The sequence below is a fragment of the Schistocerca nitens genome, chromosome 1, assembly GCF_023898315.1.
Source record: "Schistocerca nitens isolate TAMUIC-IGC-003100 chromosome 1, iqSchNite1.1, whole genome shotgun sequence".
NCBI lineage: Eukaryota > Metazoa > Arthropoda > Insecta > Orthoptera > Acrididae > Schistocerca > Schistocerca nitens.
Window position 1 is genome coordinate 542,038,462 of NC_064614.1, and position 22,552 is coordinate 542,061,013.

At 37.1% G+C, this 22,552-nt stretch overlaps 1 protein-coding gene across 3 annotated transcripts in view; it reads right to left on the minus strand.

Moving 5' to 3' along the window:
- The window catches only part of LOC126254070 (germinal-center associated nuclear protein), a 301,140-nt gene that overhangs the window by 222,123 nt on the left and 56,465 nt on the right, over positions 1 to 22,552 (minus strand). For all 3 annotated transcript variants that reach the window (XM_049955281.1, XM_049955282.1, XM_049955280.1), the window contains exon 7: positions 871 to 1,139. In XM_049955281.1, the coding sequence (XP_049811238.1) occupies positions 871 to 1,139 (269 nt within the window). The remainder of the gene's footprint in view (positions 1 to 870; positions 1,140 to 22,552) is intronic.

Consider the following 22,552-nt stretch of genomic DNA (forward strand, 5'->3'; position numbering starts at 1 on the left):
AACAGATATAAGATGAGAAGAGAGGCTATGTTCCCAAAATATTTAAAACACTGGGAACTGATGCAATAATAAACCGAATGAATTTCATTTTGATAATTATTTATTGTCTAGCACAACCACAATGTGGTGTCACCGCCAGACACCACACTTGCTAGGTGGTAGCCTTTAAATCGTCCGCGGTCCAGTAGTATATGTCGGACCCGCGTGTCGCCACTGTCAGTGATTGCAGACCGAGCGCCGCCACACGGCAGGTCTAGAGAGACGTCCTAGCACTCCCCCAGTTGTACAGCAGACTTTGCCAGAGATGGATCAATGACAAATACGCTCTCATTTGCCGAGACGATAGTTAGCATAGCCTTCAGCTACATCATTTGCTACGACCTAGCAAGGCACCATTACCAGTTTATATTGAGATTGTAATTAATGTATCATCAAGAGCGATGTTCTCCAATTATGGATTAAAGTTAAGTATTCCAAGAGCTCCCTACTTTATTTAGTAGACTCAACTCCTTTAACTGTTCCAGACCTCACGCCAGTCTGCGTGAGCTTAAACGCGTGCATTTCGGCCTCCTCTAGCAACATGGTGTTTGCTCTTCTGCCAACACATCACACAACAATTTCAAAATTAAATTATCAGTTTCAGCCAACACTGCCATCATCAGTTCATAAGACAGCACCCATCGTTCATTCTCACCACTGCAGAAACCACAATGTGCATCAAACTAATTTGACTGGTATCCCACAGGAAACTGGAGTCAATCATACACAGTCATCTCATAACATGTGAATGAAGCTGAGCTGTTGCTCAGAAAATTCTATTACAAATAAAGAAAGCTTTTACATTGTATTATGATCTACTGATATACTTACATCATGCGACCAGTGTCATTTAAATTCAGTAACAGGATATAAGCCTGGAATTCTGGCTTATTTGGGCATTCTTCACCTTTGAGTGACATGTCACTATACATATATTTTAGTGTCTGCAGACATTTTGTTAAATTTTCAGTGTTTATCTTTGGGTCAAACACAGAACTCTCTGCATCTACCATGTATTCAGAGCAGAATATGTGAAACCTGGCACACTGTTCCAACAACGTAACTGTGTCAGTGTCACATAATTCTTGTTGAGTAATGTCCTGAAACAAATTGTTACTTTACTTAGCAATAATGTGAAACACTGACAAATGCTAAATGGAAAATGTAAGACATGCAAAAATATGTAAAGAATTAAATGAATACAACTTAGACTTTTATGCTATTGGAAACACAAGGAAAAAACAAAATTTCTTTTGTTTCAATTACTTTATTTTCCATTGGTAGTTCAACGTTAGCCACTACGTCCAAAATCAAAATTACAAAGATATGCAGTGGTGTCACATTTTTCATAACATCTCTGGCTTGGCATTGACTTAATCATGCATTCAAAAGTGTTGTCCACAAGTTTTACTAATAGTAATGTGTTTACCACTTCTTTAACATGAGGGGATCACTGATCACACTGAATAGGATCTCATCTGAGAATTTCATCCTAAACCAAAGACACTGAAGTCATGCACAAAGTTGTGTATAATCTAGAATGTTAGTGTTTGGAAGGTTAACAGAACATAATTACTTCCACGAACTTCTCCACATATTACACAGTCACTCTAAGACTGTTCCAGAGGACAGGAGTGCCTGAAGCACTAGCAATATCTTTAGCAAAACATGCAGAGACAGATCAATTCCATGTAGCCAAAAGAACAATGAACTGGTCCTCTCCAACTGTTTCACAACTTCTTAGCCTCACTCACGCATAAAAGCTGAATTTACTATGGAAATGGTGGCATTTTTTCAAGAGAAGACTCGAACTCCCGGGTATTTGCCCTGTTGAATTGACTGTATTTTTATGGGTCCCATAGTCTACATAAACAGCCTATGCATAATATATAGGACAAAACAGTTTGTATGTAGGTGAATGAGACTTCTATACATACACATTTAAAATTAAGAATAACGCATTTCATATGTTTAAAAATTTAAATAATACACTTCAGACAAACTAAATCTATAGCATTAACATTGTTCAATGGAGTAAAAGCAGTGAAGCCATAAATATGACTTTAAAGGTTTTCTAAAGGTCTTGACCCCAGAATTCGTTTTTATGTTTTTGTGAAGTTTATCAGTAAGTTCAACTCCGATGTGGAAAGCAATATTTTGGCATGGCGATGAGCTGAATTGGGTCATACTCCATCAGTCCAAAAAGTTTCAAGACTGGATTAGCAAAAAATATAGGGGTTTGACACAGTCTGCCCCCACTTGGGTACAATGCACACAGCATTCATTTAACCATGTGAAATTGCCAGAAAAGTCCTCCTTTGGCTTGTCCCCAATTGGCAGTTCACAGCCACCTGTCGTCCCTTCTCATCCCATTCGGTAAGTCCCCCCATGACCTGGGGTTCTATGACTTTTCTGAACTTTCCCCATTTCCTAAACCTCAGCAGACCTTTACCTTCACTTCTCTTCATTCCCATTCAACCCTTCTGCCACTGCTTGGAGAGTAGATTTTTTTTTTATCTATTCTATTACATTCCATTGCCCTGAATGTTGATTATGTAATCTAAGTGTTGACCCTTTGTGGTAATTTATGTGCTTTGTCATTTTGTGGTAGGTTTGTATTGTCACCCGAGATTTGTTTTTTCCAGAAAAGAACTGCCTTCTTTTCACATTTCAAACAAGTTGCAGCAGGGGTCCATGTGCCTCAAATGTACATAATTCAAGCTGTCACTGTAGTTAGTGTACTGACATTGCTTGTACGCCAGGAATAAAATCAGTCCTCAAACTTTTTGGATGGATGGGATCTGTAAGTTTTAGTTTTGTAGTGCATTGTAGTGCAACTTCCTGGAAGATCTCTGATCTTCATTACACCAATGAAAGTCTTCTATTTCATGATCAAGACATCAATAAATCAACCATCATCCAATTGTTAGCATGATACCAATAGACTTAAACTTACATGATAAAATTCAACTATCTACCTCAGTTAATCTCAACAGTGACTCTGTTGTTTATCCCAGGGATCACAAGTATTTGGTTCTCTCTTATACTTGTTGCTTTACTTAGATACCTGACTTGTGCAGAGATTCATTTGTTCAGCTATCAAGCAACATGTTGGTATTTAAGGTCAATTTATTGCAATTTACAATGTAGTAATATGAAACCCAAGTTGCCTCTGCTAATCCAAATAGAGAAGATCAATATAGTGAGCTTTTAGCCTCTGTGAGTGGAAAATAAAATACGAGGGTCACTCCAATAGAAATGCACACTTTTTTATTTTATCCATCTTTTATTCTATATGTTTGAAAGTTTTACAGTGTGCAGATACATCCTTTAGGAACAATATTTTCATTCTTCCCATAATTTCCATCCCTCTCAACTGCCTTTCGCCATCTTGGAACCAGCACCTGTATACCCGCACGGTAAAATTGTGGACCAACCTGTTGGAGCCACTGTTTGGCAGCGTGCACAAGGAAGTCATCATCTCCAAACCTTGTTCCAGGAAGAGAGTCTTTCAGTTTCCCAAAGAGATGATAGTCACATGGAGCCAGATCAGGACTGTAAGGTGGGTGTTTCAGTGTTGTCCATCTGAGTTTTTTGATTGTTTCCATGGCTTTCTGACTGACATTTGGCCGTGCATTGTCGTGCAACAGCTTTTGATGATGTGGTTGAACACGACTCAGTCGAGCTTGAAGTTTCTTCAGTGTTGTCACATATCCATCAGAATTTATGGTGGCTCCACATGGCATGATGTCCACAAGCAAGAGTCCTTCGGAATCAAAAAACACCGTAGCCATAACGTTTCCAGCAGAAGGTGTGGTTTTGAATTTTTTTTCTTGGGTGAATTTGCATGATGCCACTGCATTGACTGCCTCTTTGTCTCTGGTGAAAAATGATGGAGCCATGTTTCATCACCTGTCACAATTCTTCCAAGAAATTCATCTCCACTATTCTCGTACTGTTCCAAACGTTTGCAGCATACTGTTTTTCTTGTTTCTTTGTGAGTCACTGTCAACATCCTAGAACCCACCTGGCACAAACATTTTTTAATGCCAACACTTTGAGTATTCTGCAAACACTTCCTTCCCCTATCCCAGCGTAGCATGACAATTCGGTCACTGTGATGCGTCTGTCAGCACTCATCAATTCATTAACTCTCTGCACATTGTCTGGAGTGTGTGCAGTACGAGGCCTGCTGCTGCGAGGACAATCCTCAATATTGGCGTGTCCGCTTTTATCACGTAACCTGCTTGCCCACCGACTAACTGAACTACGATCGACAGCAGCATCTCCATACACCTTTTTCAACTTCTTGTGGATGTTTCCCACTGTCTCGTTTTCACAGCACAGGAATTTTATGACAGCATGTTGCTTCTGACAAACATCAAGTGTAGCAGCCATCTCGAAGACATGCTGTGACGGCGCCACTCACGGGAACAGGTAGAACTAAGTTTGAAAACAAGCAGGAAGGATGTATCTATACATTGTAAAACTTTCACACATGCAGAATGAAAACTTTATTTTTACAAAAATAGTGTGCATTTCTTTTGGAGTGACCCTCGTATTTGCCAATAATATGAACAAAGAACAACCAATCTCAAAAATTAAAAAAAAAAAAAAAAAAAAAGAGGTACCTTACTTAATACAAAGCAGACACTTCTACACCAGTGACAACTAATGATCCACATAAAATTATTACAGGGTTAAAAAAATGTTTCCTTAAAAATTAGTTGAAGAAGTTCACATAAAAATGTTTGAGGGTCATTCAAAGAGCAGCAAATAATTATAATTATGGTGATGATGTGAAGAGGATGCTGAAAAATTGAGATTAGAAGTGAAGGATTGCACATCTAACATGTGGACATCTTACTTTCAATCAGATTCAATTTACCTGCACACTCATGGACACAAAATCAAAAGCTGTTAATACTTTTTTTGCATGAAATACACAGTTCAATTAACAAAATACTGGCTGAGCACCAGTGCAGAAAGATATGACAAACTGACTGAATACTTGCAAAAATGGTTGATCAAAACCCTGAAAATAGGCTACAGAGTCCTCACTAACTATTCTGGATAAGGTCAGACAATGAGAGATTGGTCGTTTACAAAGGAACAGAACTATAGGAATGGTTCACTAAACTGAGCAAGAGGACTGAGAAATAATTTCTACAACATGGTTGGTTGTTCACTTCAACTCTGTCTCATTCCTTGTTCCAGTTCCTGCTTTTCCTCGTTCCCACCTCAGTCTCATTCTTTTTTGGGTTTGCTTATTCTAGCTCCACCATTCTTCGTTCAGCTGTAGTTCCTTTCATTCATTGCATTCAGCCATTCTAGTTCAATTTCAAACCATTCTTGAAATGTATGAATTATTTAGGAGTAAAGGAGATGACTCACTGAAAGGTAGAACCACTGTGTCATCCATAGGCACACAAACAAAAGGCACGGAGCTTGGTTAGCTTTCGAAATATACTCCCTTTTTCTAGCTGTAGGAAGAACATGCACACAGATACACACACTCATTTACTCACATGTACACACCTGTCCCCTACATTGTGCTCTGTTGACTGCCAACTCTTTACTGGCCCATAGTGAGTGTACCACGGTGAGGTGATGGAGAGAAGGGGGCGGCAGGGAGGGGGGAGGGGGGTTGGGGGGAAGCGTCTAGCAGCTCGTGAGAGAGTGGGGAGCCATTTTTTGGGGTAGTAAAGTGGGCAGATGGCTGAGCATATGATTTCATAGACCAGGGTGCCAGATAACAGCACACAACTAGTAGATGTGGAGACACAAATTGGGCAGGGATACTGGTACAGGGGATGGTGTATGTACACACACACTCTTCCACTGAAATCTCACATGCTGTGCTCCTCTGCATGCTGTGTCAGTGGGAGATCCATCTTGTTTATGACAACAGTTTGGTGGTGGTCACTCACTCTAGTTAACAGCTGGTTGGTTGTCATACCTATGTAAAATGCTGCACAGTGGTTGCAGTAGATCTGTTACATAACATGGCTGCTTTCACAGGTGGCCCAGCCTATGATGGGTACGAAAACCCTGTGATGGGACTGGGGTGCTGGGTGGGTGGATTGGGCAGGTCTTGCATCTGGGTCTTCCACAGGGGTATGATCCCTGTGGAAGGGGATTGGGGGTGGGAATGGCATAGGGATAGACTAGGATGCTGTGGAGTTGGGTGGTCGGTGGAACACCACTTTGGGAGGGATTGGAAGTATCTTGGGTAGAATGTTCCTCATTTCAGGGCAAGGTGATAGATTATCGAAGCCCTAACAATGGATGTGGTTCAGCCCTTCCAGTCCGTAGTGGTATTGGATGATACGGGGGGGCGGTACCGTGTGGCTTGTTTTTGGGATGAATCTGAGGCTCATCAGGCGTGTGTGAATTAGGTCTGCAAGGTATTGCCTGACTGCGAAGGCCTTTGTTAGGCCTACAGCATACTGGCTGAACTGGCTGAAGGAGTTCTCAACATTGCAGATACCTCTACCATGGTTGGCCATGCTGTATGAGAGGGATTTTTTGGTGTGGAAGCGGTGAGCGCTATCAAAGTGCAGGTACTGTTGGTAATTGGTGGGTCTGGCGTGCACTGAAGTGTTGATGGAGCCATCTGAGAGGAGGAGATCGACATCTAGAAAGGTGGCACTATGGGTGCATGAGGACTAGGTGAAATGGATAGGAGAGAAGGTGTTGAGGTTGTGGAGAAATGAGGACAATATGTCCTGGTCTTGGGTCCACATTATTAAGATTTCATCAATAAATCTGAACCAGACAAGGGGTTTGGGGTTTTGGGAAGCTAGGAATGTTTTCTCTAGAAGGTCCATGAAGAGGTCGGCATAGGAGGGTGCCATGGGGTTGCCCATGGCTGTGCCATGAATTTGTTTCTATACCTTTGCTTCTGAGGTGCAGTAGTTATGGGTTAGGATGTGTACAAGGAATGAAGTGGTAGGTTTGGACTCTGCAGGGCATTGTCAATCGTGTCAAGGCCCTGGTCATAAGGGACATTTGTGCATAGGGAGGTTGCATCAACAATGACGAGTAGGGATCCAGGAGGTAAAAGTGGGGGGATGGTGAGTGCTGGTGCAGGAAGTGGTTAGTATCTTTAATGTGAGAGGCAATGTTTTGGACAATTGGTTGGAGATGTTGTTCAACAAGGGCCAAGATTCCTTGGGGGGGGGGGGGGGGGGCACTGTAACCAGCCACAATGACACCCAGAATCGTTTGGTGGGGAAAGAAGATGGTGTTGGAAATGGCGAGTAAAGGTGTCAGGTGGTTGTAGAGGGAGTCGAATAATGTTGACGGGTGTAAGGAATGAAAGGAATTGTATTGGGGGCAGCGAGTAGTTTTGTGACTGGGGTATATCTGATCACATGTGACATCGTCAAGCACACAATATAAATTTGATTGCGGAAGAGATAAAAAGGAAACATGGACAGGCATTTTGGGAGTGATATGTGAGGGAGGGACAGATTTTGAGTTGTTACAAATCTGTTATGCTGTTACTGGGGTCACATGGCACGTGGAATTACGTGCACAGCTGTCTTAACAGACGCAACTGATACTACAGGATGTAACAAAAAGCTGTGTGCGGTGCATGTATCATGGCCGTTATGGAGTGTGTCATAAAGGCAAGAGGGGAAAAACATAAGAGAAAGAAATGGACGGACAATAGAGGGGAGCTAAATAAAGGAGACACTAACACAGGACGGATGACACAAGGTTTGGATGGAACGGAGCCACTAGTCAGTATAATAAATAATGTAAGGCAGGTTCTGGTTGAAATTTCAGTTTCTAGTTGTTTGCGTACACTGTTTATAACTTCATAATAATTATCTATTACAATTTAATACAAAAAGCACCAATGTGCTGGAACTTGTTTTTCAATATGGTGTGCTTGTTTTTAAAAACAAAGTGCCTGTAATTTCCAATTTAGCTTTGAAAAATAATATTTATCAATGGCAATATTTACGGTTGTGGGTATATATCTTCTACGTGTTGTCAAAAAATTAAATTTTTAAATGAAATCAAATTAATTTATCCAAACAATTTCTTGTGCCGGTTTTTACTTTTCAGGTTCTAAGGTACAGCTGATAATCCTTTGAATGGGTTTTAGAGCACTCAGGTAACCTGGAGACCAACCTAATCTGCTTTCGTCACTCAAGTCACAAACTTATTTAGTTCAAATCTAGAAAAATTTCTGAAACCACTTAAGTTCGATGTAGGTATGATATTTATCTAACAAGGGTACCTTAAGGACAGCTCTATCCTCATCATTTTCTTCACACTTACTGGACCTGAAGATCAGTGCGTTGACATCAATTTCGTAAAGCAGTATGGCACAGTTCTTGGAAAACTCAATAAACTGGCTTTGGAGATTGAAAGATTTTATGCTCTGGTAAGAATGAAACAATTCTTACTGATCAGCATAGTGACCGAATGCTGAGTGGTAGAGCAGAAGTTTTGTAATCATAAAGTTGTTGTTTTAAACCTCACTAGTAGCAACTTTTTTACTTTCATTTAAATTTCACTCATGTTTTAAAAAATGGAAATATTTATTAACAAATACTGAATTACAATTTCTTAATAAGCATAACAGCCTTCTGTTTTTAGTTACTGCTCATATGAAAATAAATTAACATTTGCTACAGACATACAGTATTAAGTAACCTACATAAAAGATTCAAGAGACAATCTAAGCAGCTATCTTAGACTGTTTGCAGTTACCATCTAGTAAAGTCATCATTAGAAGATCAAAACCACAGCAAAATGATCAAGACAAAACATCTGTGTGGTGTGAAATGTGGCACTTGATGCGTAAGCAATGAAAAGTGTGAGGTTATCCAGATGAGTACACAAAGGACTCGACTAATTTTCAGTTTCACAATAAAGCACACAAATCTAGAGGCTGGCAATTCAACTAACTATCTGGGGTTAACAGTTACAACAACTTAAACTGGAACAATCATACAGATAATATTGAGGGAAAGATATACCAAACACTGAATTTTATTGGCAGAACACTTGGAAAATGCAACAAATCCACTAAAGATACTGCCTAAACTATGCTTGTCCGTCCTGTGCTGGAGTGTCACTGTGCAGTATGGGACCCTTACAAAATAGACTGAAGAAGAACATCGTTTTTTATCATGGTGAGACAGGGGAGAGTGTCATGATACACACCTTCGGGTGGAAATCATTAAAACAAAGACGTTCTCAGTTGCGGCAAGTACTTTTCATGAAATTTCAATCTCCAACTTTCTCTCTCAAATGCAAACATATTCTCTTGATGTCCACGTACACAGGGTGAAATGATCACTGTACTAAAATAAGAGAAATCAGGAATTGCTTGGAAATATTTAAGTGCTCATTTTTTTCCGTGCACTTTGTGAGAGTGGAATGGTAGAGAAACAGTGTAAAAGAGATTCGATGAATCCTCTGCCAGGTACTTAAGTGCGAATTGCAGAATAGTTGTGTAGATATACATGTAGATGAATTGGATGGAAAAAAGAAGGAACAGTGAATGAACAAAAATGAATGGGTCCTAAAAGGATCAGTCACCAGGGAACTAGATCTCGAGTATGAACAAGTTTGTCAACCTTGTAATGGATCTGGGAGATGTGTTATTTTCTACCGGATTTGTCGATACCAAATTATAAATGTTTTCTTATATTTTTGTCAGAATTTTTTTATTGTAATTTGCCTTATTTTATGCTAATTTACTTATATTTTTGAGAGTGAAAGCATATTGATTACAATTAGCAAATGTGACGAAGAATATCAAAGAGACTGATTACAAGTGGAAGCTTGTGTGTTGTGTAAAATGTCTTTGACGATGGAGTCGTCTTTGACTGTAGTCAGTCGGCAGTGAACTCTTGGTGTGTGTTGACGGTAGAACAATGTGCAGGTCGCTGTCATAAATAATTTGGAAGTGAACAGAAAAAAAAATGAATTATGTTACTACTTTTTGATATAAACTTTAAGAAGAAACCACATTCGAAGAAATGGTATTTGAAGCACCAAAAATGAGGCAAACGCATTGAACCAGGTCATTTCTGCAGCCGACAAAACTGCATTGTGGAATCATACTTCCATTAGACAACTGAAGCCAAGACAGATATCGCCTTGTAAACATTTTACGGAAAAGGTACTGTCACGAAATATGCCAAATTTAAGTAAATAAAAAATAGTGAGCATATTTCAACTGGGGGCTCAGCCGGGATATTGTGTTCACGAGACCTTCAACAGTGCTACGAGAAAGAAAATTTTTGTGTGTTAATACCAGTTTTTTCAGAATGTGTGTTACAGTATTTGTGTTCATCGGGAAGTAAAAGTTTTGGAGAAGAAATGTTTCAGCAAAAAATATAATTTTCGACAGAAGAAGTAATTTCAAGAATTTTGGTCAACAATCACATGGATGGAAAACGTGGATTTGCAACAGTAGAAGAGTGTTCCAGATAAGTCACAAAACCCTCGTATTTTGCTAAAACAATCTTTTTATCTTGTTTTGTATTGTTGTGTATTAATTTCTTCATAATGACTTATGGGATTTTCAAGAGTATTGTGCCTAAAGTAGAAAACAGTAATTTAATAGACTTCGAAAATCAGGACAGGTCAAATGAAACAGAAAGAACCGATCAATTTGATTTAAAAAGTTTTCTTCTGAATTTCACGAAAGAAATCAAACAATCAGTTGACGACAATAAGACTTACTGGGATGAAAAAATTGATAACATTTTGTTGCAAGTCCAAGCAGTCAATACCCAAGTGGGTGATCTTTCGAACAGAGTTGGCAGTGTTGAGGAAAAAATTGAATCTGTGGAAGCAAAAATAAATGAAATTGATGCTAAATTGAGCGATGAAATTAATACTGTAAAAAATGAGTTACTGGCAGATAGGGAAAGAAATTTAATTGATTTTAATGAGATAAAAGGGGAAATTAAAAATTTGGATGAGAACACTAAAGTTTTAGTAAAAAATGTAGAACAAAACACTGACAATCATTTGGTTACTCTAGGGAAAAAAAAGTAGAATGCAGTGATTTAGAAAACAAAAAATCTGTTAAAGAACTTAGCGAAAAACTTGAAAGTTTTGACATTGAATTTCAAAGCAAAAATCACAATGTCAACAAATGCAATCTAGTATCTAATATTCCAGTGAAGCACTTTTCGGTAGATGGACCCTTACATCCCGTTGATTTTATACAGTATTGTAAGGATTGTTTTTTACCTCACTCACCAGATGATACGAAAATGAAATTTGTGAAAAAATTCTTGGAAGGGGAAGCTTTGACTTGGGCAAACCAGATCGTAACTGTGGGGATGACCTTTTCAGAATTTGAATCAAAATTTCTGGAAAATTTTTGGGATGATCTTAAACAAACTAGAATCGAAAGTGAATTTTTGAATGGGAGAAACTATAGAGAATCAGACGGGAGCATGAAACAATTTTGCAAAAGTGAACTTCAAAAACTTATTCATTTAACAAAACCTTTGGATGATTTGATCAAAATTGATACCTTAAAGAGAAGATTGCCATCAGCAATGCAGTTGAGTTTAGTTCATTGTCCTGATAGTAATGTAGAGCAGTTTCTCAATTATATTGAAAAGTTGGATAGGGTAACAACAAGAACACACAGTGGGTTTACTCAGAAAGGTAATGGTCAAAATTGGGGAAATGATAACTTTCAAAAAAGGGAACAAAACCATTATCACGGTGTCGGTCAAAATTCAGGGGGATATAACAATTTTCAAAAGAAGAACCATAATTTTCATCCAAAACAAGAACAAGATTTTCGCGGAAATAATAAACAAAATAGAGAACATTTTAGGGCTCAAAATCACAGAAATTTTGATAGAATCAGTACAATAGAAACTACCAACAATCAGGTAATGTTTGGCAAAGGAATGGGAACAGAAATGTTGATCAGAGACATTGGCAGAATCCTAATCAGCAGTTCAAACAGGAACCAGTTGTAATTCAGGAAATAAAAAACGAGTAGACGCCCCCTTGAAGGTCCGCAAGGTTGAGGCAGAAGGTGAGCATGATGAAAGGACCAATGGATGTGACTATCATAAACCCAAACATGACAGTTCCAAACCTAAACTATCACATGAGGTTATTAGTTGTTACTTATTGAAGAAATTTCAAGAGGAAAATAATGATGATATTGATAAAGATAAAATTTTCAGTACACAAGAACATACAGTAGATAAAAGTAATTGTGATTCATTTAATTTAACAGAGTTTTACACTTGCGCAGAAAAGAACAACACTTTGTCAGATGATGTAATTTGTAGTAGTTCACAGACGTGTGTGAATGAAAGAGAGAATGCATGCTGTGAGAGTGAAAATATTGGTGAAAGGGATCTGGTAACTTTAGAAAGGGGAAATAATATTTTAGGGGATAATTTGAATGTGTATGACCTGAATATGTATAATGATAATGATGTTGATGATAAAGTTGATAATGATGGTAATGGTATTGATGATGATGTTGAGGAAAGGTATTTCATTAGTTTAAATAGGGAGTTGGGTATACACATGGTTGAAAATGGATTAAATAGTGAGAATATTATAGAAATTCCCAGGGATGTTACCAGGATGAATAAGACTCACAAGCAGGATGCACGTGAAAGTGTGAATTCTGATGTTGTTGGTAAAGAATCTGACTACACAAATAATGATGACACATGTATAACTTCTAGCCTAAGTGAAACTTTTACAGATACTAATGACACACACACATTTCTTATGAATCTATGGCTGAACAGTGAAACTATTTCTTTTGACAAGAACTATAGAAAGATGCTTATTAATGTATGTGAAATTGTATGTCCTGAGTGGTGGAAAAAGATGAGAGATTTTATTTTTGAAAAGCTGAAGGATAAGTACTTCAATAGTATACAATGTGATTTGGATGAGAATTCTTGGCTATTTGAGATAATAGAGAGTACTAATGACAATTTTGTATCTTGTGCAAATTTTATAACTGTGACAAATAATACATGTAATGATATACCATATGATTCTGATAAGTATAGGTTTGGGGAAATTGAAAGTGATTTATTACATGAGGATACAGGTTCTGAGAAAAGTGGTCAGTTTTGCAGTCCTTATATAAAAGTTCAAATTGGGTCATGGATTGGTAAATGTTTAATTGATACAGGAAGTCAGATCTCGGGAATATTTGAAAGGTTAAGCAAGAAATTGAAAGCGGGGAAAGATTATGTTGAAATGCCAGTTGTTGGGGTAAAGATAAAAGGTGCTACTGGGAAGAGCAGTAAACTTTTAATTGATGACAAGTTATTCACACATGGATGTTTTGTAATTCAGGAATTTAATGAGGATTTTCTTTTGGGTCTGAATTGGATAGTAAAAGTAAATACAGCATTTGACTGGGTTGGAAGAAAACTTTTGATATAAACTAGTGAAAGGGAATACATTCAGACAAATTTTGTGAACACACTTGGTGATCAGAGTAATGGAAATTTTGACAGTATCAATTTACTAAAAAAAAAAAAGAGATTGGAGAGTATTGAAATTCATAGATTTGATACTGATGAAGTTGAATTTGGGAATTTAGTAAATTTGAAAATTTCAGAAAAACAAAATTTATCTGGGGAGCAAAAAAAACAGTTAGAAAATCTGCTGTGGGAATACAGTGATGTTTTCAGTGACATACCTGGTAGGGTAAAGGGTTATCAGTGTGAGTTTCAGGTAAAACCTCATGAACCATTTTTCATAAAACCATACAGTATTGCAACATAAAAAAGACCTGCTGTTGAGAAAGAACTGAAAAAGATGGAAGGATGTAATATAATAGAAAGGAGTATCAGTGCATATAATAATCCTCTAGTAGTTGTTTCGAAAAAAGATGGTGGAGTAAGATTGGTTTTGGACTCTAGACACTTAAACAAAATTTTGTTCAGACAGACAGACCATCCCGAAAATATTGATGAGTTACTCTATAAATTTACAGATATGAAATATATGTCAAGTTTGGATCTAACCTCAGGTTTTCATCAGGTACCACTTTCGGTTAATTCTAGAAAATATACTGCTTTCTTGTACAATGCTAAGAGTTACCAATATTGTGTTGTGCCATTTGGGTTAAATTCTTCTGTTTCCAAATTTATAAGAGCTTTGGATCATGTACTGGGGCAAGAACTTGCATCTAAACTGATAATTTATGTAGATGACATTTTGGTTACAGGGCAAAATTGGGAGGAACATTTTTCAATTTTGAAGTCAGTTTGTGAAAAACTTAAGAAAGGGAGGATGACATTGAAATTAGAGAAATGTAAATTTGCAGTTTCTGAATTAAAATTTTTGGGTCATGTTGTCACAGACAAGGGAATTTTGGCAGATCCAGAAAAAATTAAAGCAATTTCAGAAATTCCTATTCCTAAGACTAAAAAACAATTACAGTCGTTCTTTGGGTTATGCGGTTATTACCGAAAACATATAAGTGATCAGAGTCTGAATGCACCATGTTTAAGTCAGTTACTAAGAAAAACACTGTTTGGGTTTGGGATAAAAGTTGTCAGGAAGAGTTTGATAAAATTGAGCAAGAGTTGAGGAAGCAACACGTATTACAGAGACCTGATTTTAATTTACCATTATGTTTGAACACTGATACCAGTAATTATGGGCTTGGAGCAGAGTTATTTCAAGAAAGAGTAGAGAATGGAGTTAAGATACATTGTACCATAGCATTTGCAAGCAGAATGTTGCTCAAGCATGAGAAAAATTATACAGTCACAGAGAAGGAACTTTTGGCAATTCATTGGGCTTTTACAAAATTTAGAATTTACCTTATTGGACATAAAACCATAGTTTTTTTGGATCACAAAGCTTTGAGTTACTTACAAGAGTGCAAATTATACCACAGTAGATTGACCAGATGGGCAATATTTCTGCAACAGTTTGAATTTGAAATCAAGCACATAAAAGGTTCTGAAAATGTAGTAGCTGATTCACTTTCAAGGTTACCAATTGGGGGAGAAAAGGAGATTTTTGAAAAAGAGGAGGAAAAGCAATTTAAAATTAGATACTTGAAAGGGGTGGAAAATGAGAAAACAATTAGCGCTATGTGTAACAAAATTAGGAAAAATCAAAATTTAGATCAAAGTTGGAAATTAATCAAAGAATGTTTAGGCAAGAAGGGGTATGAGAAACTTGATAAATTTTACAAATTACATAAGGGGATTTTATTTTAGAGAACAGATGTAGATTCTGATGATTGGAAACTGTGTTGGCCAAAGGCAGATGCTGAAAAGCTGATCATTTACATAGATGAAAGTTTTGGTCATTGTGGGATACAGAAGTGCATCCAAAAGACACAAGAAAACGTTTATTTTTACAATATTGGAAAGAAGGTAAGAAAAGAATTGGCAACCTGTGACAAATGACAGAGAGTTTAAGTGAGCAATCAATGATGTGGTGGAGAGATGCAAAACATTATTCCGGAAAAACCTTTACATCTCATCGCTGTGGACTTATATGGAATGTTACCAAAGAGTAAAGGTGGTCACTGTTACATATTTGTTATGGTAGATGTATTTTCAAAATTAATTAAACTATATCCAGTGAAGAAAGCTACTAGCCATGAAATTATAATAAAAATTGAAAGAGATTATTTCGCACAAGTGGGTAAACCAAAAGCTATATTATCAGATAATGGTTCACAGTTCACCTCTAAAATTTGGAAAAAGTTTATTGAAAGACCAAAATTGAAGCATATACTTATATCTGTTTATTCTCCATCCACCAATCCTGCAGAAAGATATATGAGGGAAATTGGGAGGCTTTGCAGAACCTATTGTAGCCATAAACATCCAACCTGGTTTGAGCACATTCGAAATTTTGAAGATATTATGAATAGCTTACAACATAGTTCCACAGGATTTTCACCGTATGAGATTATGTTTAATATCAGACCTCCAAATCTTATATCAGAACTTATTGAATTTCCTAAATGTACACCTTTAACTATGCAAGAGAGAGAAGATATTGTCAGGGAAACTACGAGGAAACAAGGGAAAAAGAGGAATAAAAGATGTAACAATACGGTGAAATTAACCACTTTCAAAATTGGGGATCTTGTTCTGGTCAAATCTCATGAAAAATCAAAAATGTTAACTTCAGAAATTAAAAAATTCTTTGATATCTATATTGGGCCTTTTGAAGTCATAGAAAATCCATACCATAATGCTTATCATTTGGTATACCCTAAGTCAAAGAAATTATTTGGTCTCAGGAATGTTGTCTCTTTGAAACTATATAAACAGAATTCATAATTTCAAAATTTAAATAATCTATTATCATCTAAAACAAAAGTCCTCCACTGGAATATGCTTGTTAGAACAAAACTACCTGTACAACCAAGTATGTATATTTGCATGTATAAATTAATAATTTGAAGTCATACGTTAACTGAAACTGATGAAAAAACACTGTTGTAACAAAGAATGAGAGAAAGATTTATTTTTACTTTTTTACAAAAAAAAGTCTCCATAGTGAGAATTTCTGAATTTTTCTAATTTTTGGAAGCTAAGTCTTCCCTGTGGGTGAAGGCATGCATGTGAGGACATGCATGCAAAGATATACAATTCAAAACCAATTTTAGATAAAGCCTCATGATATATGAGCAATTTATTATTCTTTATACTGATGTTGTGGGGAGCGAAAGTACTCTTCACAAGAATGTGACTTTTAGTAATATTGTAGTAGAGAGGGAAGTGTACATAAATAATTGTAAAAAAAAAAAATAGATAATACTGATGTATCTTTAGCTGTACTAAAAGAAAGAAAAGCATAAAAAATATATATAAAATTAAAAAAAGAAAATCATACGCAAAAAAATATACAAAATAAGAAAAAACCATGACTAAAAAAATATAAAATTTTAAAAAATCAGAAGTAAAAATATATATATAAAAGGCAAATATATATATATAAAAAAAACACTACACTATATATGTTCAAGAGCCAGTTGGCACAGTGTGACCAAAGAAGTGGTTGTAGATATCTTATTCTAGCAAAGGAGTTTTACCTTACTATTATTTTGAATCTGTATGCTGTATTTTAGAATATTTCTCATGTATGTTTTATGCCATGCATATTTGTCATGTTAAATAATTTCTTTACTTGAATTTTTTGTGTATGAGATTGATGGGGAAGGATCATTGCAACAACAGCCAGTAACAAGTCCACAGATTCAAAGAGTCCAAATTTGGAAGAGGTTATCAGACTGCATCATTAATGTACTAATTGTGTAATACAGATCCATTACTGAGTGTGGTCGGGATTTTGTTGTATATGTTCATAACAACAAAAGCCCTGGGGAGCAGTTGTAATGGATCTGGGAAATGTGTTATTTTCTACCGGATTTGTCGATACCAAATTGTAAATGTTTTCTTATATTTTTGTCAGAATTTTTTTATTGTAATTTGCCTTATTTTATGCTAATTTACTTATATTTTTGAGAGTGAAAGCATATTGATTACAATTAGCAAATGTGACGAAGAATATCAAAGAGACTGATTACAAGTGGAAGCTTGTGTGTTGTGTAAAATGTCTTTGACGATGGAGTCGTCTTTGACTGTAGTCAGTCGGCAGTGAACTCTTGGTGTGTGTTGACGGTAGAACAATGTGCAGGTCGCTGTCATAAATAATTTGGAAGTGAACAGAAAAAAAAAATGAATTATGTTACTACTTTTTTTATATAAACTTTAAGAAGAAACCACATTCGAAGAAATGGTATTTGAAGCACCAAAAATGAGGCAAACGCATTGAACCCGATCATTTCTGCAGCCGACAAAACTGCATTGTGGAATCATACTTCCACTAGACAACTGAAGCCAAGACAAATATCGCCTTGTAAACATTTTACGGAAAAGGTACTGTCATGAAATAAGCCAAATTTAAGTAAATAAAAAATAGTGAGCATATTTCAACCTCCACTGATCAGTAAACTAAACTTTAAAACTACTAGCAAGGAAAACAGCAACTCCAGCCAACCGATCATGTAAGACCAGGTAGCCATCAAATTTAAGCTCTGGCAGCCACAAACTTGCTCTCATTTTCTGTGAATCACCCAACGTCATGTTCCGATCTATGCAACATTTCTCTAGTGATGACACTATATTTAGGGACTCTGCCGAATAATGAGTGGACTGCCCTTACTATTGTACAAGTCAGCTATGCATCCATGTGAGATTTCTATAGTGAAGTTACACTTAGGTGGCTTTCCAGGCATGCAAACTTATTAACTACTGCAGTTGTTTCTATCAATATTGTCACACGAGTTGTTACACAGCATCTAGCTTGTTTACAGCTTAACCTGCATGCACAGTGAATTAATTGTGCAAATTATTTAATTTTCTTGTGACTACAGGAACTAGCAAAGCTTTTGAGGAGTTCAGTTTTCCAATAGTCACAAGTGTTGCAGGTTATTCCAGCTTTTCAATCATTCAATGATGCCCAGGAAGACTGGTAAGCACTGCAGTTTCAGGCAAGTTATTTTAAGTACCCAGACCGTCACCAGGCATTTTTATTTCCAATCACCCCACTGTTGTATTAATTTATTTTATTTTATTTACCTTTATTCATTCAAGGATCATTCACAATGATATAAGATTTGTCAAGGTAATACAAAGCAAACCAATAGGCCACAATATACAACACACAGCATACATAACATGCTTTATGAGGATGTGACAGGTAGCCTATGGGGATAGAACTGGTGGTTGGCCTTGGCCCTGATTAAGGAACCATCCCAGAATATGCCTTAGCAATCTAAAAAAATGATGGAAAATCCAAACCAGTACAGTTGGACAGAACAATGCCATCCTCCCGAACATGAGGTCAGTGTCTTTAACAGTCACACTGCCTCATTCGGTAAAGTGTGAGAGTTGGGTTCGTTGCCTGACCAATATGTGCTGACCCAGTAAGATATTTTTGCCTCAATTTTGGAACACTTTTTCACCACGATGCACACAGTAAAGTACAAATTTACTTGTATCTATGGACAATCTTATGTCAAAGGTTAAATCTGCATGTGGTAGTCCATTTGACCTGATAAAATGTGTGCACACAGGCTTTAAGACAGTCAGACCCATCAGGCATTGCAAGTGCTTCTGAAATCTCACAAGCTACACTATAGCTGTGGTAAAGCAAACACAATGCATCAGACTTTGTCCTTGAATTTTCATGCCCACATAGTGTTGAAACATTTACAGGTTGGCGGTTCTTCAAAAAGCATCAAATTCACTTAGCACTCTAAGATGAAGTTCAGCTAAAAATGGAGGTATTGGTCTCCCCTTTGGTGCTAGGAATAAAGTCGGATGGCACTCTTCGCTTGTGTGGCAATTTCAAATTTCTGTCACTGCACATGCAGAAGTGGATTCGTACATGTTACTGTGACACAATGAGCTCTTTTCTAAATTTTCTGGTTGTGAGGGTCAACATTTTTCCAGAATTATTCACATGGAAGCTTATTTTCAGCCTCTGTAAGATGACGAATCCAGAAAATTTTTAGGTTGAATGCCCTCCTTAGATTTCTGACAGTACAAGGGATTTCCGTTTGGAGTTAACGGTGTTTTGGAATAGGTCTTTACAGGTGTCCCCTTCTGTGTAAACTCCCTCAATGACATTTTGGTAATAGGATGTACTAGTGGAGAACATTCGAGTAATTTGCTTCTTGAATGAGATTTTCACTCTGTAGCGGAGTGTGTGCTGATATGAAACTTCCTGGCAGATTAAAACTGTGTGCCCGACCGAGACTCGAACTCGAGTTCGAGTCTCAGTCGGGCACACAGTTTTAATCTGCCAGGAAATTTAAATTTGCTTCTTGTTTCCACAGAATTTGCTAACAAAGGCCTCAAGTGGGTAATTTTCCAATATGTTCCTTTTTCCAGCCTTCTGTTACATACCTCAGCTACTTTCACAGTAAAGAGGCCTTTCAGCCTAATTGAGAGTACGTTATGGCAATACACAAAACACTGGTTCCCTAGTAAAATATCTCGAAGTGTTTTGCGGCAGGGTTAACTATCATGCCCAGTTTATCCTTTGGGCAGCTTCTATCACCTACCCACTGAATTGGTTATGCCAAAAGAGAGGTACCATTCACAGATTGGACAATTGTCAGAAGCCATTTCAAATTCCAAATCCTGCCTAGGGACATTATAAGCCTCATTTACCATTAATTCTGGCTACAGGTATCTCACTTCATTGCTTTGGGAACATCCTATCACATAAGCTTGCCAACAGTAGAGAAAATCCTATAGTATTTGTGCCCAGAAAATTAAAGCAAATCACAAAAAATTGCTCCCAAATTGAAAATAGGGGACAGGCTATTATTTTTGTTATTCACATTATTATTATTATTATTATTTCAAGTGATCAGAAGTTCTATTTAGTTACAGATAATAAGCCACTATCAAAATTGTTCGCGTTCAAGGCTGTGCTCCAAGAATACACTGCCCGTTGCTTGCATTGGTGGGCCTTGTGTTTATCAAACTATCAGTACTCTACACACTACCATCCATTCACCAAACATTAGAATGGGGCTGCATGCCTCGTCTCAACTTCCAAAGAACCCAGATCCAGACTCTCACAAGAAGAAAAAACAGTATAACCTAGCTTTTACTTTCCCAGAATTAACATTCACCCGCTGTTTACAACATTTTTTATCACTCCCATCAAATTTCCTATGCCCACAATATTAATTCACTCTCGATTTTGCTTTAACATATTTATAATTTTCCCGCTATTTATGCTCATCAAAAATGTTCATGGAGAAAAAGTGATGTAACTGATGTAAAATGACACTGGCACAGTGTTGGCAGTCACGCAGTGTTTACAAATGTTATGTGGATAAGTTTCTTAAGAGCACTCTACTCAACGGATTACAACTGTTAAAAGTCTGAACAATTTGTGATGTATCTCCTGCCGCTGCCACACTCTACTCAACATGGTGGCTGATGGGAGTAACTAGCTTCATTCGAATGAAGATATCATGACCAGTCACAACCATTTCCAAACTGCCTCTATTGTGCATGTGCACGATCGTCATAACACCTTGGTCAAACCACATTTAGTGTGTGTTGTCGTTTGACTAGTTGTAGCACTAGTTAACACCTTCGCTCACTCTGTGTTGCTCAAATGGTTTTGGTTTTAACACAGCACCAATTAGTATTTTTCATGCTTAGCAATGGGTTTTTTTTCTTTTTTTTCCCTAGAATTTATTCTCATCGTCAAGTGCGTATTTTGGGTATGTATTTTTTGTGATGTTTCACAAACAAACAATGTGAGTGATATATATCTGTGTGTGTGTGTGTGTGTGTGTGTGTGTGTGTGTGTGTGTGTGTGTGTGTGGTTTTCTACATAGCTGAGAAGGCACAGTATCTGATAACCTCAAAAACACAACTACAGTGCAAGAGACGCAAAACAACACATACATAAACACCATGTAAAATACTTACATAAATACTTGCAACTGACAATGAGAAAAAATTATTGAAAAACATTGTACTAAGCATGAAAAAATATGTAACTGGTGCAGTGTTTCACTGTCTAAATAATGAATGACAGCCGCAGGTTTTCCAAAAACATCAATTATGATGTATGAAATTAAGTCAAATGTTTCTAGTTCCCAGACAGTTACCAGTTCCAGTTACATCAGCACTTTTTATTAAATAATAAACAAGCATCTGAAAAGTATTTTGATGCATATTATGTACATATATCATACATATAGCATGAAAATGGAGCAAGTGGGGATCCTACATGTAACTTTTAACCACTTAAAATGTTACTTCCACATTTTACATTTTCCCCACATTTTGCACCATTTTTAAAGTCCCTTGAAAAGTGTAAAAGCAGTGTTTCACTGTATTCTGTTTCCAGAAGGACAGCAAGACAGAGTTGGATGACAATCCAATCAATTCTGGAGATCTCACAGCAGCATCCAGGTGTGACCAATTCTCCAGCAAATCCTGCAGCATATCTGCCAGACATGGTCCACCAAGTTGTCAGCCACAGTACCACCAGACCTTTACTGTTTCTCGATCCAAGATCATCATCTTAAAATTCGTCAGGGCATACTATTTCTAAGGAAGGAGATGACAATTGCCAGATGGTGCCAACAACATCCTTGCATCAACAACAGTTGCAATTATTACACAAGTCACATTGGAGTACCTCCAGGATGAAGAACTTGGCCCACCACTATATCTACTGGGTACATATGGGCGATGATTTCTTATGGATAGTCCACATACTGTACAGCCTACCAAGCATGAGCTGGTCTCCACACAGTCTTATTCTCCATGACCTAAGGGACCACATCTATGCAGATTTCACAGGCTCCTTCCTTGGAACAATGTGGGTTATTATGGTTAAGGATTCAACCTTTTCTGTTTTCCTTCTGTCATCAGGTTGTATAAGACAACAACGTCAGCGATGGTAAGAATCCATAAAAAATTTTGCCATCAAAGGGGCTAAC